Source organism: Scyliorhinus canicula, chromosome 3 (genome assembly GCF_902713615.1).
Source record: "Scyliorhinus canicula chromosome 3, sScyCan1.1, whole genome shotgun sequence".
In the NCBI taxonomy this organism is placed as follows: Eukaryota; Metazoa; Chordata; class Chondrichthyes; order Carcharhiniformes; family Scyliorhinidae; genus Scyliorhinus; species Scyliorhinus canicula.
This window is the reverse complement of record NC_052148.1, coordinates 203192021-203207587: the sequence shown is the minus strand read 5'-3', so window position 1 is coordinate 203207587 and position 15567 is coordinate 203192021. Positions and strand designations below refer to the sequence as shown.

The following is a 15567-nucleotide window of genomic DNA, read 5'->3' as shown; positions in this document are numbered from 1 at the left end:
ACTCTTGCTCTGCGGGGTATACTTATCCCTTTCCATCACTAACGTAAAGGTCACCGAATTGTGGTCACTGTCTCCAAAGTGTTCACCTACCTCCAGATCTAACACCTGGCCTGGTTCATTACCCAAAACCAAATCCAAAGTGGCCTCACCTCTTGTTGGCCTGTCAACATATTGTGTCAGAAAACCCTCCTGCACACATTGTACAAAGAACGACCCATCCAATGTACTCGAACTATATCTTTTCCAGTCAATATTAGGAAAGTTAAAGTCTCCCATAACAACTACCCTGTTACTTTCGCTCTTTTCCAGAATCATCTTCGCCATCCTTTCCTCTACATCTCTAGAACTATTAGGTGGCCTATAGAAAACTCCCAACAGGGTGACCTCTCCTTTCCTGTTTCTAACCTCAGCCCATACTACCTCGGAAGAAGAGTCCCCATCTTGCATCCTTTCTACCACCGTAATACTGTCCTTGACTAGCAGCGCCACACCTCCCCCTCTTTTGCCCCCTTCTCTGACCTTACTAAAGCACCTAAACCCCGGAACCTGCAACAACCATTCCTGTCCCTGCTCTATCCATGTCTCCGAAATGGCCACAACATCGAAGTCCCAGGTACCAACCCATGCTGCCAGTTCCCCTACCTTATTTCGTATACTCCTGGCATTGAAATAGACACACTTCAAACCACAGACCTGAACACTGCCGCCCTCCTGCAAAGTCAAAACTGTGCTCCTGACCTCTCTACTCTCAATCTCTCGCACCCCAAAACTACAATCCAGGTTCCCATGCCCCTGCTGAATTAGTTTAAACCCCCCCAAAGAGTACTAACAAATCTCCCCCCCAGGATATTGGTGCCCCTCAGGTTCAGATGTAGACCATCCTGTCTATAGAGGTCCCACCTTCCCCAGAAAGAGCCCCAGTTATCCAGAAATCTGAATCCCTCCCGCCTGCACCATCCCTGTAGCCACGTGTTTAATTGCTCTCTCTCCCTATTCCTCATCTCACTATCACGTGGCACGGGCAACACCCAGAGATAACAACTCTGTTTGTTCTCGCTCTGAGCTTCCATCCTAGCTCCCTAAAGGCCTGCCTGACATCCTTGTCCCCTTTCCTACCTATGTCGTTAGTGCCAATGTGGACTACGACTTGGGGCTGCTCCCCCTCCCCCTTAAGGACCCGGAAAACACGATCCGAGACATCACGTACCCTTGCACCTGGGAGGCAACATACCAAACGTGAGTCTCTCTCGCTCCCACAAAATCTCCTATCTGTGCCCCTGACTATTGAGTCCCCAATTACTAATGTTCTACTCCTTTCCCCCCTTCCCTTCTGAGCAACAGGGACAGACTCCGTGCCAGAGGCCCGTACCCCATGGCTTACCCCTGGTAAGTCGTCCCCCCCACAAGTATCCAAAACGGTATACTTGTTACTCAGGGGAACGACCGCAGGGGGTCCCTGCACTGACTGCTTCTTCCCAGTCCCTCTTACAGTTACCCATCTATCTCCAGTCTTTGGTGTAACTACTTCCCTGAAGCTCCTATCTATGACCCCCTCTGCCTCCCGAATGATCCGAAGTTCATCCAGCTCAAGCTCCAGGTCCCTAACACGGTTTTTGAGGAGCTGGAGTTGGGTGCACTTCCCACAGATGAAATCAGCAGGGACACTGACGGCGTCCCTCACCTCAAACATTCTGCAGGAGGAGCATTGTACTGCCTTCCCTGACATCTCCTCTAGATTAAAAAAAAACAAGAATAAGAAAAAGAAAGGAAGAGCTTACCTGATATTACCTCAAACCCTGATCCCGCTGAAAGGTAAGCAAATTTAAAGGCACTCGCTCACCTTCACGACAGGCCCCTGCTCCCGCTTCCCAACCACCGTGGGGTGGGGGGGTTGGTTAGAGGAGGAGGTAGGGTGGGAAACACTCACAAAGTGTTTCGGGTTTAACTGTCACTTGCCAACAGCCCCTCCACAAACCACCTTCAACTTAGGCTGACCGCACTGCACGTATGCAAATTTCCCCAGAACAGCTGATCAGTAGCTCTGCTCTGCTGCCCTCTGCTGGTTGCTTGCCTTTACTCAAACTCCTTGGGTCTTCTTCGCAGGTTCACCTTCAACTTAGGCTGACCGCACTGCACGTATGCAAATTTCCCCAGAACAGCTGATCAGTAGCTCTGCTCTGCTGCCCTCTGCTGGTTGCTTGCCTTTACTCAAACTCCTTGGGTCTTCTTCGCAGGTTCACCTTCAACTTAGGCTGACCGCACTGCACGTATGCAAATTTCCCCAGAACAGCTGATCAGTAGCTCTGCTCTGCTGCCCTCTGCTGGTTCTTCTGTGTAGCAAATTTCTATGGTTCTAAATCTTTAAAATTTGGCTCAGTTCTAGATATCTTCTCAAATACAGTGGCATTAGGCACTCTCGTAAACAGTCCGAGCATCTTAGTTTTATGGGAATTAACTTGCATTGTCCTATTATCCACTTGTACAATAGTGTACACCAGCATGTAAAAAGATGGCCTTCCATTGTGTTCTGGACTAGATCTGTGTCGTTCAAATGTATATTTCTTCAATCTCTCTGAAGTTGGACAGAACAAGCACCTGGCCATTCAAATCTTAATACAAATCATTAAGGTTTTTCATTTCACAGTAAGCAAACCAAGAAAATGATCAGATTCTCTGTCTGCATGAAATAATATATAGTAATGAGGTTGCTAAGCCTCCTCGTGCAAGGCACCGTACTTAAATAGATTTGGTTCCTTACTTTCTCTGCAGAGAGCATCATCAGCTCCCTGCTGCCAAAAACTTGTCAGTCTACAAAATCTTCCTCTTTACCTAAAGGGTGCCTTTACAGCCTGCCTTGCAACCAAAGCTCGAATGTTATTTCTTTATTTTTATTTTTTAGAACTTAATACATGATCCCATCCCATCTCTAGGAGTTTGTCAAATGGGCTCCAAATAAATCCTTGACCATCATCCTCTCTTTGAAACTAGCTCCTTCCAAAGTTTCATCCCACACAACATGTTATCTATCCTGCATAGCTTTGTGGCAACTCCCCCACTATTTCCAATCTCCTGGTTAAAAGTCGAGTTTAATACATATTCTGGAAATATCTACAGCATTGGTCCACCTTTTTAAACCAGTACAAATGCATTCTTTTAGAGCATATTTTCTAAAAAAAAAGATAGGTTTAAATAAAATGCAAAAATATGGCAATATATACCTTGACAGCAGCCTGTTCTACTTGTACACAATTAGCGATATTTATGTCACCCATAATCATATTTACTTGCATTAGATCTTAAAAAACAAATCTTTGAAGATTTCATACTTACTGTGCAGAAATATTCCTGTTTTTCCCCCAAGTTTTTCTTCCTTTCAATTTATTACGAATTGTAACATCGCTTGTCTCCTGTTGTCTTTTCTGCTTAACATTGTCGATTGATGTCTTTTGCTGATAGAATTAAGTGTTTTAATTACATTGTGAGAAGATTATAAAATAGATTCAGCATTTTCTGATTCATCCAAAACTCTCAAAAAAAGGGAGCATTTTTATAGGAATAATCAACTTCACAGCCTTCAAAAACTGATACTTCATTATGTTCTGTGCTTTCAGTTAGCACTGCATAGGGTGCCAGTGCAAAAGTACTGTTGCACAGTACGCTACAGAGTTCCAATTCAGTGTTAAAATTAAAATGTAAAATACATCAAAAGGAATAACGGAACTGACTGGGCAGTGGGATAGGCTCAGTGTCACAATGTGTGGATCTGAAATATTATCGGTGCTAGAAGCTGCACCCACGCACTAAATGCAAAAGAGAACAAATGGTCTTGCATTGTTATTATTTTTAACTTTAAAAGGGAGACAAATTGTTTCAGTGAATGAAATACTTTTGAAGTTTAGTCATTGTTGCAGTACAGAAAGTGGAACAGCCAATTTGTGTGAAGCAAGGTTCCACAAGCAGTAATGAAATAAATGACCAGATCGTTTGCTTTTAGGTGTCGGTTGAGACATAAAAGTTGACTAGAACATTTGGAGAACTGACCCCTCAATAATGCTCTGGGTTCTTTAATGTCCACTTGAAGGAGCAGACAAGAACTCAGGTTTAACATCTGGTACTAAAGGTGGCACTTACTGGAGTAGCAACCTAGATTTTGCGCCCAGTCTCTGAAACAGAACTTGAACCCACAACCTCCTGATTCAGATGCATGTGTACCATCACTGAGCCAGGTTCAATAAGGTTTCAACAATTAGAAGAAAGTCATATTGTGTAATTGGAGCATAATATGGTGTGGCTTGCTGGTGGATCCATTCCTAAACAATATCCCTTTTGGTCAAAGAATTCCTACTCCAGGCCTTCTAACACCCAATCCATGCATCAGGCATTTTTTTTAAAAAAAGTACATTTTTAAGTACAGGTGCAACCATGTAAAAGGTTTGTAACCAGAAAACATGCACCTAAAAATACTTTATAGGATGCTAGTTGTCTGTATACAATTAAAGTTCCTGTACCTCGTGCAGAGACACACCCACGTGACGTACACAAAGTTGGTGGCCGTGTTGGGTTCTCCCTGAACAAAGGGGAACCCCAGAGCGCAGGGGCCCGGCCTCATGGTGAGTACGGCAACTGCGGCCATTTTGGACGGCCACCTAACAAAGGGAAACCCCGGAGTGCAGGGGTACGCCCACCAGGTAATTTTGGTGATCCAGCAGAAAGGGGGGACTAAAAAAAACACCAGGATTATCATCTCGATTTAACACCCCAGTAAAAAGAAACAGAGTCCCTGCCCACTCAAGAAGCTTGAAAGCCGACATAGTCTTTCTGCAAGAGACACCTGAGGGAGAAGGACCGACTGCGGGTAAGGAAGGGCTAGATGGGATAGACGTATCACTCGTGTTACAGGACAAGGGCTAAGAAGTAGCAATACTGACGAGCAAGAGGATGGTGTTTACGGCGACAAGGACAGTTAAGAACCAAGTGGGACGGTACGTCATGGTCAGCGGTGTCCTGGACGGGGTACCAGTAGTTCTAGTAAACGTGTACGCTCCCTACGTGTATGGGGGCAATGGACCCATAACGATTCCTACAGCCCGGTCAGAAGGAATGTTTGTTCTTTCCGCATAAAGTATACACCCGTATTGACTTCTTTGCTGTGGGGAAATTGGTACTTCCAGAAATAAACAAAGTGGAATACTCTGCGATAGTCATCTCCAACCACATTACATGGATGTGAAGTTGGAGACATGCCGTGCCCAATGCCCCGCATGGAGGTTGGACACGGATCTTTTGGCCGACAAAGGTCTTCTGCCAGAAAATGTCATAGGCCATAGCGAGTACATCAGTAACAACCAGAATGGGGAAGTCTCATATTCCACATTCTGGGAGGCACTGAAGACTATGATTAGGGGAGATTATAGCCTACAAGGTATGTAGAGACAGAGAAGAGAGGGCGACTAGGCAGAACTTGATCGACTCCATCTTGGAGGTCGGCAGAAAATATTCTGAGGCCCCGAATGTAGAGCTACTGGCAGAGAGGAAAAAGCGACAAATGGACTTTTACCTGATATCCATCAGGAAAGCAGTGCGCCTTCTATTAACATGGAGCAAAGGCAAGCCACCTGTTGGCTTACCAGCTGAGAAAGCAGGCAGTTGATGGAAATAGCACAGGTAAAGGATAGCAGAGGCGGACGAGTAGCCAAACCAAAATAGGTCGACCAAGCATTTGAGACCTTCTACCGGGGACTGTACACCTTTTGAGACCGCCAACGGGGACGCGCGGATGAAATGGTTCCTTGATGAACTGCACATGCCAGTAGTGGGAGACGATAGACGGAGGGGTTGGAAGTACCAATAGGACTGGGAGAAATCATGGAGAGTATTAACTCCATGCAGGCGGGGAAGGTGCTGGGACCCGATGGGTGCCTGCAGACTTCAGAACAAATTCGCACCGACCCTGGCCCCACACCTACAGGAAACGTTTGCGGATTCACTTGCGAGGGGCACTCTGTCTCCAACGCTAACACAGGTGATGATATCGCTGATACCCAAAAAATACAAAGACCCAATGGAATGCAGATTGTACAGACCCATTTTGCTGCTCAATGTGGACGCGAAGATACTCACAAAAGTCCTGGCTAAGAGACTGGAGAACTGCGTACCAGAGGTGTCAGGACCAGACGGGCTTTGTCAAGGGTAGGCAGCTAACTGCGAACTTCAGGCGGCTGCTGAATGTTGTAATGACCCCATCCGAGGACAGAACACCAGAGGTTCTGCCTGGATGCAGAAAAGGCCTTTGACACGAGTCGAATGGAAGTACCTCATTGAGGTACCGGAACAGTTTGGGCTGGGGACGGGGTTCACCTCATGGCTGTATTTCCTGTACAACGACCCCCAAGGCAAGCGTTCGGACCAACACCACCAGAACTGAATACTTAAGAGCTGCACAGAGGCATAGAGCAGGGATGCCCACTATCCCTGCTCTTGTTCGACCTGAAAGCGAATACCTGGAAATTGTTCTGCGAGACTCGAAAGACTGGAAAGGCATCCGAAGAGGAGGCAGCCACAGCCAAGAGCTTGAGGGGATGGAAATGAGAACTGAACACGGAATGGGTGAGGCTGGAGGAGTCCTCCTGCAAGGGACTGACCCTCTTGAGCCCTCGCCATGGCAGCACTCCTATCCCCCGCCAGCAAAACACACATCCTGGTGGCAGCCACATTGAGGACATGGGACCAAATGAGACAACATTTTGGTTTAACAGAGATGTCCTCCATGGCTCCATCTGCGGTAACCACAAATTCCCACCAGCCATGCTTGACTCCACCTTTAAGATGTGGAGACAGGACGGGGGTGAAACTAGCGGTCAGGGACTTTTCCATGGGGGACACACTCACGACCCTAGATGAACTAACAAAAGAACTGGAGCTACCGAAAGGACAGGAGTGCCGGCACCTACAAATCAAAAATATTCTCCGCAAGGAGACAGCAAGGTACTCTAGGACCCCGAGAGACACTTTACTGGAGGAGCTAATAAACACGGACAGTAAGGAGAGGGAGAACTGTGGGGACATCTATGGACGACTGCTGGAAGGACAAGAACACCATTGTATGGAGCTAGGCATAAATGGGATGACAAACACGGGATGGACGTGGGTTGGGTTTTCTGGAACAAAGCGCTAAGTAGAGCCAACTCCAACTCCTCCTGCAGAAAGCTCAGCCTCATGCAGTTTCAAGTGATGCACAGAGCACACATAACCAGAACCTGAATGAATAGGTTCTTTCTGGAGGTGGAGGATCAATGTGAGCGGTGCCAGGGAGGCCCAGCCAACCACATCCATATATTCTGGGCCTACCCCAGATTTGTCGTGTTCCGGACAGCCTTCTTTGAGGCGATGTCCAAGGTTGTGGAGCCTTGCCCGAGAGTGGCAGTCTTCAGGGTTTTGGACCAGCCAGTACTACATACGGCGAAGAGGGCCGATGCCCTGGATTTTGTTTCTTAATCGCACATGGAGAAGGAAGGAACCCAGGGGAGTATCAGGGATAGACATGGGGAAAAAAAGGAAGGAGGGAGGGGCAGAGAGTCTCCTCCAGCGAACTCACAAGGAGAACAACAGGAATCGCATAAGAAAGGAACAAAGTACAGCAATACGACACCTAAGGCAAAAGATGGTGCCATGAAGGAGCCCGACTATCAATGGGGGGTGGGGGACTGTCAGAAGGGGTGTGTGAAATTGTACATAAGAAACATCATACTTTGTAAATATTATGTGCTTTGTATGTTAAACTGTCATACTGTTAAAGCTGGAAAATGCCAATAAAAATATATATTTTTTAAAGGTTCCTGTACCTCAGCTGTGGGCAGAGTCTGCATTATAAAGGAAGGCAGTACATTTTGTAGGACTGGCACATGAGCTTTTTCTTGAAGTTCAAGGGACACCTGCTCTTCCACCTTGAGATTTTCGCTGATCTTCTCCATTGTCCCTTGCTGTGGCTTATCTAAGCGTTAGAATTACAACATAAATAAAAAACATTAACACCTAACGAAATATCACACCTAATGTTTTTTATTCAAAACTAATTCTCTTCCCATCGCCTCCCCTCACACCAAGGTTTATCCACCACTCCTGAAAGAGCCATCATTCTCCTTTGGGTAAAAATTCACAAGCACCGATAGTTCTCCACTACCTTGGCTAAGTGGTATTATTTATGTGCAACATTGAACATGGACTATCTAATAATTGATGGAGGGAACATGAAAAAAGGTACATTGAAGCATGGCTGTATCCAATCATGTCCCCATTTGTTACTTCATAAACCTCCGACTAGAATCACTGAATAATGGTGCGTGCAGAAACCCGCACCAATTTCTTTTCCCAAATTCAGAGGCTCAATCCTAGTTGCAGCACTCACGAGTGCTGCAGTTGAAATCAGTTACCTCAGCACAGGAATTCAATTGCGAGACTTCCTCCTCTGGTTTAGTGAGTTTAATTGCTCACTGGATCTTGCATCTTTACTTAGGCCTGGCACAGCAATATGTTCTCATGTTATTTCTCAGACATATGGATGCTGGTTAGTAGAGCAGCGTGTATATATCGAACTCAGGTGTTCAGTGACCGACTTTCACCAACTCGGCTATATGGAGCAAGTGGTGTGACCTTATGTTGCTGGACTGCTTCATTCTAATGTAGGCACCAGTGTCAAACCAGTATAAAAGTAGAATCAAACAAAGTCTGTAAACTCAGGCAATAGGTTTAGATGAGTAATTCATTTAGTGTGCTTCTTTCATTATAACTGGCTGACTATGCTACTGCCTTATAAAATCTATACAATATCTATCCTACATATTGTGACAAATGCAGGATTTTAGATATATATTGGATTATAAACATTTGGCAATTTAAGGATTAAAATCCTGGATTAGTGTGTATTTGACAGCAGTAGTCATGTTTTTTAAATAATCTAGTTTTGCAAGACCAGAAAACTTTTAGGACCCAGAGGTGAAATTGACCAGAGTAAAAAGCCTGGGCTAATGCACTGTTATTTGACTTGAGGGAGTCCCTGGGGAGTTAATGTGTTTTCAGCCTGGGGTATTAATTTGTTTTCAGCTTGGGGAGATTATGTCATTGCTGGATGGAGCTATGGTATTCAGACATTTTGAGATAGCTTTTGAGTTGAGTTCTGATCTGGCCAAAACTGAGTCAACAAATAAGTTCTTTTGCTCTCACAGTAGGATAGTTACAAAAACAAGATTCATAATATTTAAAGCGGTGCAGACTTGTCCGAGGACAAGGGGGAAGTTGAAACAAACCAGTTGAAACAGCTTTTAAAAGGCATCCAGCCAGGGCAGCACGGTGGCACAGTGGTTAGCATTGCTGCCTACGGCGCTGAGGACCCGGGTTCGAATCCTGGCCCTGGGTCACTGTCTGTGTGGAGTTTGCACATTCTCCCAGTGTCTGCGTGGGTTTCACCCCCACAACCCAAAAGATGTGCGGGGTAGGTGGATTGGCCACGCCAAATTGCCCCTTAATTGGATAACATAATTGGGTACTCTAAAATTTATTTATTTTTTTAAAAAGGCATCCAGCCATGGTCTGAATGGGTTGTACCAAGAGCCAAATCTGTTCTAGAAAGCAGGTATTACTCTGTGCTATGGGGAATTAGGATGGGTTGAGTGATGTATGTTTTTTTCTTTCTTGTTGTTCAATTGGGAAATGAGAAAGTCATTGTATTTACTGTATTTAGTAGTACGGTTTAAGTGCAATTGCAAACTATTTTCGGGTGTGAGGTGAAAGATTATAATACTGTGTAGTTTTGTTTTAAAATACTAAATCCCTATTTTTTCATGCAATCACTCCTGGAGCGAAATATTCTTTTCACACAGTCTTGCACAATAATCTAAAATATTAGGGTTTCAGTTTAGAATCCTAGCCACTGTTGGGTTTGGGTTTTGGTCTGGGATCATAATAAAATACTGGAAGATCACAACATAAATCACCGTAACTTAAAATATGATGGTATTCAAACACCACTTTTAAAATTAACATATGTTTCCTATTCCGAATAATCCTCAAAATATTAAGATACCTTTAATAATAGATGAAGAGAATTGTGTTTCATCAGTCCTGAAGCTTTCTGCTGACACCAGGTGATCATGGTTTTCATCTAGAGTATGTGCTTGGAAAGATCCGTAGTGATTCAATTCTTTAATGTCAGGAATAGGAAGCACAGAGCTTTGTTCCTCTGAGAGTACACAGGTCACAAGTTCATGATCAGTAGTAGGTTCAGTTTCAAGAAAAAATTGTTTCCCGTCACACTCTTGTACCATCTCCTCTACTTTTTCTAGATTCTCCCCTGTGAATGGTCCATAATTTTCATCATGTAGCTTCATATATGGAAGACTCTCCACATGAGGTTGCTGCTCCTTTGGGCTATAAAACAGCACGCCACTGGTCTGCCGATATTCTTCACTAGTCCCACAGGTAATATTCGTAGATGTATTCAGTTTACTTTTGCTGTAGTATTTGAGCTTTCTTGGACAATGGTTTGAGTTAATAGGACTCCGCTTTGAGGTACTTTGGGTTCGGACAGAGGACCCATTCAATGCTACAGTCCCTCTTCCTTTCCCCCTGTCTGACACATTATTGCCTTCACTGTAAGCCTTGCAGCCAGTTCTACTTAACCTGACAACAAAAAATAAATTATTAAAATTATACCATCGATAATTAATCTCATTCTAAACGTTGCCTGTATAGGCAAAGTAAGTTTTTAAATGAATGTAAATTATTGACTTGCTTGTGACTAATTAAACATCATTATTTCTAGTGTAAATGTACTACTTGATACTTAGTCAAGTGCATATTTTCACCATGCTCACTGATATGAACCAAATAGGCAAACTAAATATAAATAATTGCAAAAGCAGTGTTCTTTTCTAAAGCTACTATTTGTTAAAAATATGTTGTGTTACTACATACAGAAAGCTTACTTGTAAGTTGTGGAACCAAGTGTGTTAATGGAGGTTCTATCCTGTTGGAGCAGCAGGGAGGTGTGACACGGTCTTGATCTAGATTGACTAAACTCTGTCAAAATGTAGTGAGCACGTTGATAGGCCATTATGATGACACAAAACAGCAGCAAACTACAAAACAAAAATTGCATATTATTTCTCCAACTTATTGACAAGAATAGGACAATACATCAAAAATGTTCAATTTACAGATAAGGCATTATTGCAAAACTAACAAAGGCTTCAAAGTCCTCTCAACCTAGAACATTTTAAAGGGGGATTGCAAACTAAATCAGAGGACAATACCATCTTAGGGGGAACTTTTTGGAACCCAGCTGATTTTCTTTCCCATACACAGGAATTTCGAACAGTGTACAATGACCACCTGGTCCACTACCATCTGTTTTTCACCCCAAAAGTTACATTTTCCCATAGAATGTGCAATGACCACATCACTTCAACAAAAATGCTACTGTCATTCAACTTCTTAAAAGAACGGTGCAAAGATTTAAGTTTCAGGAGAATTTCACTCATTTTTTCACTCCTTTAAAGGCAAGACATAATTTGAACCGGACGAATTTCCTTTACGTCATAAAAAAGTTCAAATCATAATCTAGGAGCCAAGGAATCTAGAACAAATAAAAGGTCCTCCTTTTTTAAGTTTCTTGCAGGTCACAATGAAAAGAAAACTTGCAGACTGCACAAAAGTAAACTCTTAAACAGTAACAAAAGACTTTTGGCAGTTGGGGACACATTTTCAGCATGCCCCCCGTTCCTCATTGAAGTAGCAGAGACTCCCTGAACCGGGGTTTGTGGACTGGATTAGGTTGATGTTTAGGGACCCTCACTGTTTGCACAAATAATATTAGTTGAGGTATTTCTGTTTGCACCAGCGAACGAGGCAGGGATATCCGTTGTCTCTGTTGCTTTTTGCGTTGGAGATCGAGTCTTTGGCAATGGAGCTTAGGGCTTCGGAAGTTGGGGGGGAAGGGGGAGCAGTGGTCTGCCTATATGTAGAGGATCTGTTACAGTGGGTCATGGATCCGGTGGAAAGTATTGATGGAGTTTGGGTCTTTTTCATGGTATAAGATCAACGTGGTAAAGAGCAAGGTTTTCCCGGTTAATGCTCGGGTGCAGGGGAGGGACGTTGCCGGTCCAGCTGGTCAAGTCGAGTTTTCGGTATTTGGGTATACCAGTGGCGCATAGTTGGCCTAATTGCATAAGTTGAATTTGGGGAACTTGGTGGAGGGGAGGAGAGTTTTAAGAGGTAAGGGTCCAGACAGCAAAGATGTTTTGCTGATGTTTCTGTTTATCTTTCAAAATCTCCTGATTTTTGTGCCCAAGTAATTCTTTGGAAGAATGAATAGGATCATTTCTGAGTTTATATGGGTGGGTAAAGTATCTTGGATTAGGAGGGGGTTTTTGGAGAGGGACTGGCGGAGGGGAGAGTTGGCTCTGCCGAGCTTGCTGAATTATTACTGTACGGCGAATGTTGAAAAGGTCAGGAGCTGAGTGGTGGAGGAGGTCGGTGTGGAGGCAGATGGAGGAGGCCTCATGTAGAGGGAAAAGCTCGAGGGCACTGTTACTGGCACCTCTTCTGTTCTCGTCAGCTAGGTGCTCCACGAGCTGGGTGGTGGTTTCATCACTCAATGTGGAATCAGTGTAGGCAACATCATAAGATGGAGGGTAGGCCATTGTGGCCACTGATCTGTGGCAATTGTAGATTTATTCCGGTTGGGTTGCATTCTATGTTTAGGGCTTGAGAGCAGGCGGGGATAGAGTGTTTTCTGATCGTTTGGAGTAAATTTGTGGAGCTGGGAGAGTTGGAGGAGTTCCAGTTGCTGATAAGTAACGGGTTCCGATATAAGCAAATCAAGGTGAGTTTTTACTGTATTGTGGGCACTTTGTGGGTGTGTTCTGTTTTAATACTTGGAAAGTCAATTGGGTTAGGAGATGGAGGGATTTTATGTTAGGACTATGGATAATGGTTTTGTGTGTTCTGTGCTTTGTAAATAATTTGAAAATGCCTTGAATAAAAATATATATTTTAAAAAGTTTTATGAATCCCAACGTGTGGGATTTGGGACAGGTCTTGGAAATCAATCAGTACAAATAATTCCGGAAACGAAAACCTGAACTTTTAGCCTTGGTTATAATGGGAAAATCCTCATTAATTACAAATTTGAATGCTTAAATCTCCATTAATTTTTCCATAAGGGAAAAAATAAGGTGGCAAGACTCAGGTAATCAACAAAGTCGACATTTAGACTCCTGTCAGAACCTTAATTTAGTACCTATTTAAATATGAATAGAAGACAGCAGGTATTGGGTATTTTAAACAAATTTGCTTTTCAAGAGCCAGGGTGAGAAACAATTATTCAAAACAGTAACATCACAAAAATTGTTGCCAAATTAAAACAGTACTTTAAGAATATGCAAGTTTCTTGTTAAATTTCTGACCAGCTAAAAAGGCAGACGATCAACCAGAATGGCTGCTCCCAACTAAGCGCTGGCACCAAGTCGGCACAGAGAGGTAACATGTGGTGTGGAAGAGTCACATTCAGAGTGAACTGAAACTGCAAGCCTCTTGCAGTTAAAAGTTGTAATTCACGAATCACCCAGGAAGTAGTGAAATCTGGTGTAAACCTGGACAGAAAAATGAAATTTAGTGCAATAAATTAATGTGATCAAATTGAACAAGTTTCATCCGGGGGGAAACAGTGGGTACATATCTGGGACTAAATACTACACCACAAATATAGGCCACTGAACTCATTTATCCTTCACTATCTTTTGAAAATTTGTTTTTTTTTCTAACTGCCATGCCTGTCGCCTACATTTATAATCTCTATTGTCACAAGTATGCTTACATTAACACTACAATGAAGTTACTGCGAAAAGCCCCTAGTATCAACATTCCGGCGCCTGTTTGGGACTTGTGGGAGGAAACCGCAGCACCCAGAGGGAACCCACGCAGTCACAGGGAGAACATGCAGACTCCACACAGACAGTGATCCAAGCCGGAAATTGAACCTGGGATCCTGGAGCTGTGAAGCAACAGTGCTACCCACTGTGCTACTGTGCTGTTTGACAAGGTAGGCTCAACCTGCTCCCTAGATCATTATTAATGTCCCTTGTCATCGACTAGGTTGGGAAGCCTTTGTGGAGAGTGTCTTCCCTCCCTGTTTGCCTCCGACAGGTATAAGATGCTCCAGCTTCTGTCCGTACCTTCCTACTCTCTGCAGTTCAGATCATTACCCAAGTACAGTGAGGCTTAAAACTATGTTACTGAGCAAGATGCACAGTAAATACTAACATGTCAACTATGAGCACATAAATAAGCACACAAAATAGTGGAAATACTCAGGTTAGGCAGCATCTCTGAAGAAAAAGAACTAATGTTTAAGGTTAACGGCCATTCAACTGAACCTTCACCAGCTCCGGTGAAAGGCTATCAACCTTTAAATGCCAACTCGATTTTCCTCTTCACAGATACTGCCAAACCTACTGTGTGTTTCCAGCGGTTTTCATTTCAATTTCAGATTTCCAGTATCTGCAATATCTTGCTTTTGTTGATAAGCACAAACTCTTTTCTCAGCAATCTTATTTGCGAGTAAAATAAAGCTCACCAGAAATACACATGGTGGACATAATCTTATACTGCAAGAGTAAAATTAACATGAAGAAAATAATTCAAAACAAAAAAAAAACTATAGCTGGAGATCCATATTAACCAGGGGTTGTGGACAGCACAGTTTCGCAATTGTTAGCACTGCTGCCTCACGGCACCCAGGTTTGATCCCTGTCCCGGGACACTGGCCATGCGGCATTTGCACATTCTCCCCGTGTCTACATGGATCTCACCCCCACATCCCAAAAAGATGTGCAGGGTAGGTGAATTGGCCACGCGAAATTGACCCGTAATTGGAAAAAAAATTGGGTACTCTAAATTTATTTCTTAAAAATTATCAGGGTTGTGTCCCTAAGTGTCAGCCTTGGATCAGTGATAGCATTCCCGACAAATGTGAGTTTGGTAGGTCTAACATAGAGGGGAAATATACCGTAAATGACAAAACTCTTCGGAATATAGAAAGTCAGAGAGATCTGGGCATGCAGGTCCACAGATCTTTGGAAGTGGCAACACAAGTGGACAAGTAGTCAAGAAAGCATACAGAATGCTTGCCTTCATGGGATGGGGCATTGAGTATAAAAACTGGCATGTTATGCTACAGTTGTATAGAACCTTGGTACGGCCGCACTTGGAATATTGCGCACAATTCTGGTCGCCACACTACCAGAAGGATGTGGAGGGTTTGTAGAGTATGCAGAGGAGGTTTACCAGGATGTTGCCTGGTCTGCAGGATGTTAGCTATGAGGAGAGACTGAATTGACTTGGACTGTTTTAATTGGAACGACGGAGAATGAGGGGTGACCTGATAGAGGTCTACAAGATTATATGGGGCATGGGTTAGTCACCAGTTGCATAGGTTTACGGTCTGTGGGCAAAGTTTAGAGGAGAGCAGCGAGGCAGGTTTTATTTACACAGAGAGCGGTGAGTGCCTGGAAC

The 15567-nt window shown here is 43.8% G+C and overlaps 1 protein-coding gene across 2 annotated transcripts in view; it reads right to left on the bottom strand.

Moving 5' to 3' along the window:
• Window positions 1-15567, bottom strand: part of tmem131l (transmembrane 131 like) — a 209914-nt gene that overhangs the window by 26829 nt on the left and 167518 nt on the right. For both annotated transcript variants that reach the window (XM_038792026.1, XM_038792027.1), the window contains 5 exons: window positions 13461-13646; window positions 10980-11132; window positions 10079-10674; window positions 7842-7990; window positions 3331-3449 (listed from right to left, as the gene is read on the bottom strand). In XM_038792026.1, coding sequence (XP_038647954.1) covers window positions 3331-3449; window positions 7842-7990; window positions 10079-10674; window positions 10980-11132; window positions 13461-13646 — 1203 coding nt within the window. The remainder of the gene's footprint in view (window positions 1-3330; window positions 3450-7841; window positions 7991-10078; window positions 10675-10979; window positions 11133-13460; window positions 13647-15567) is intronic.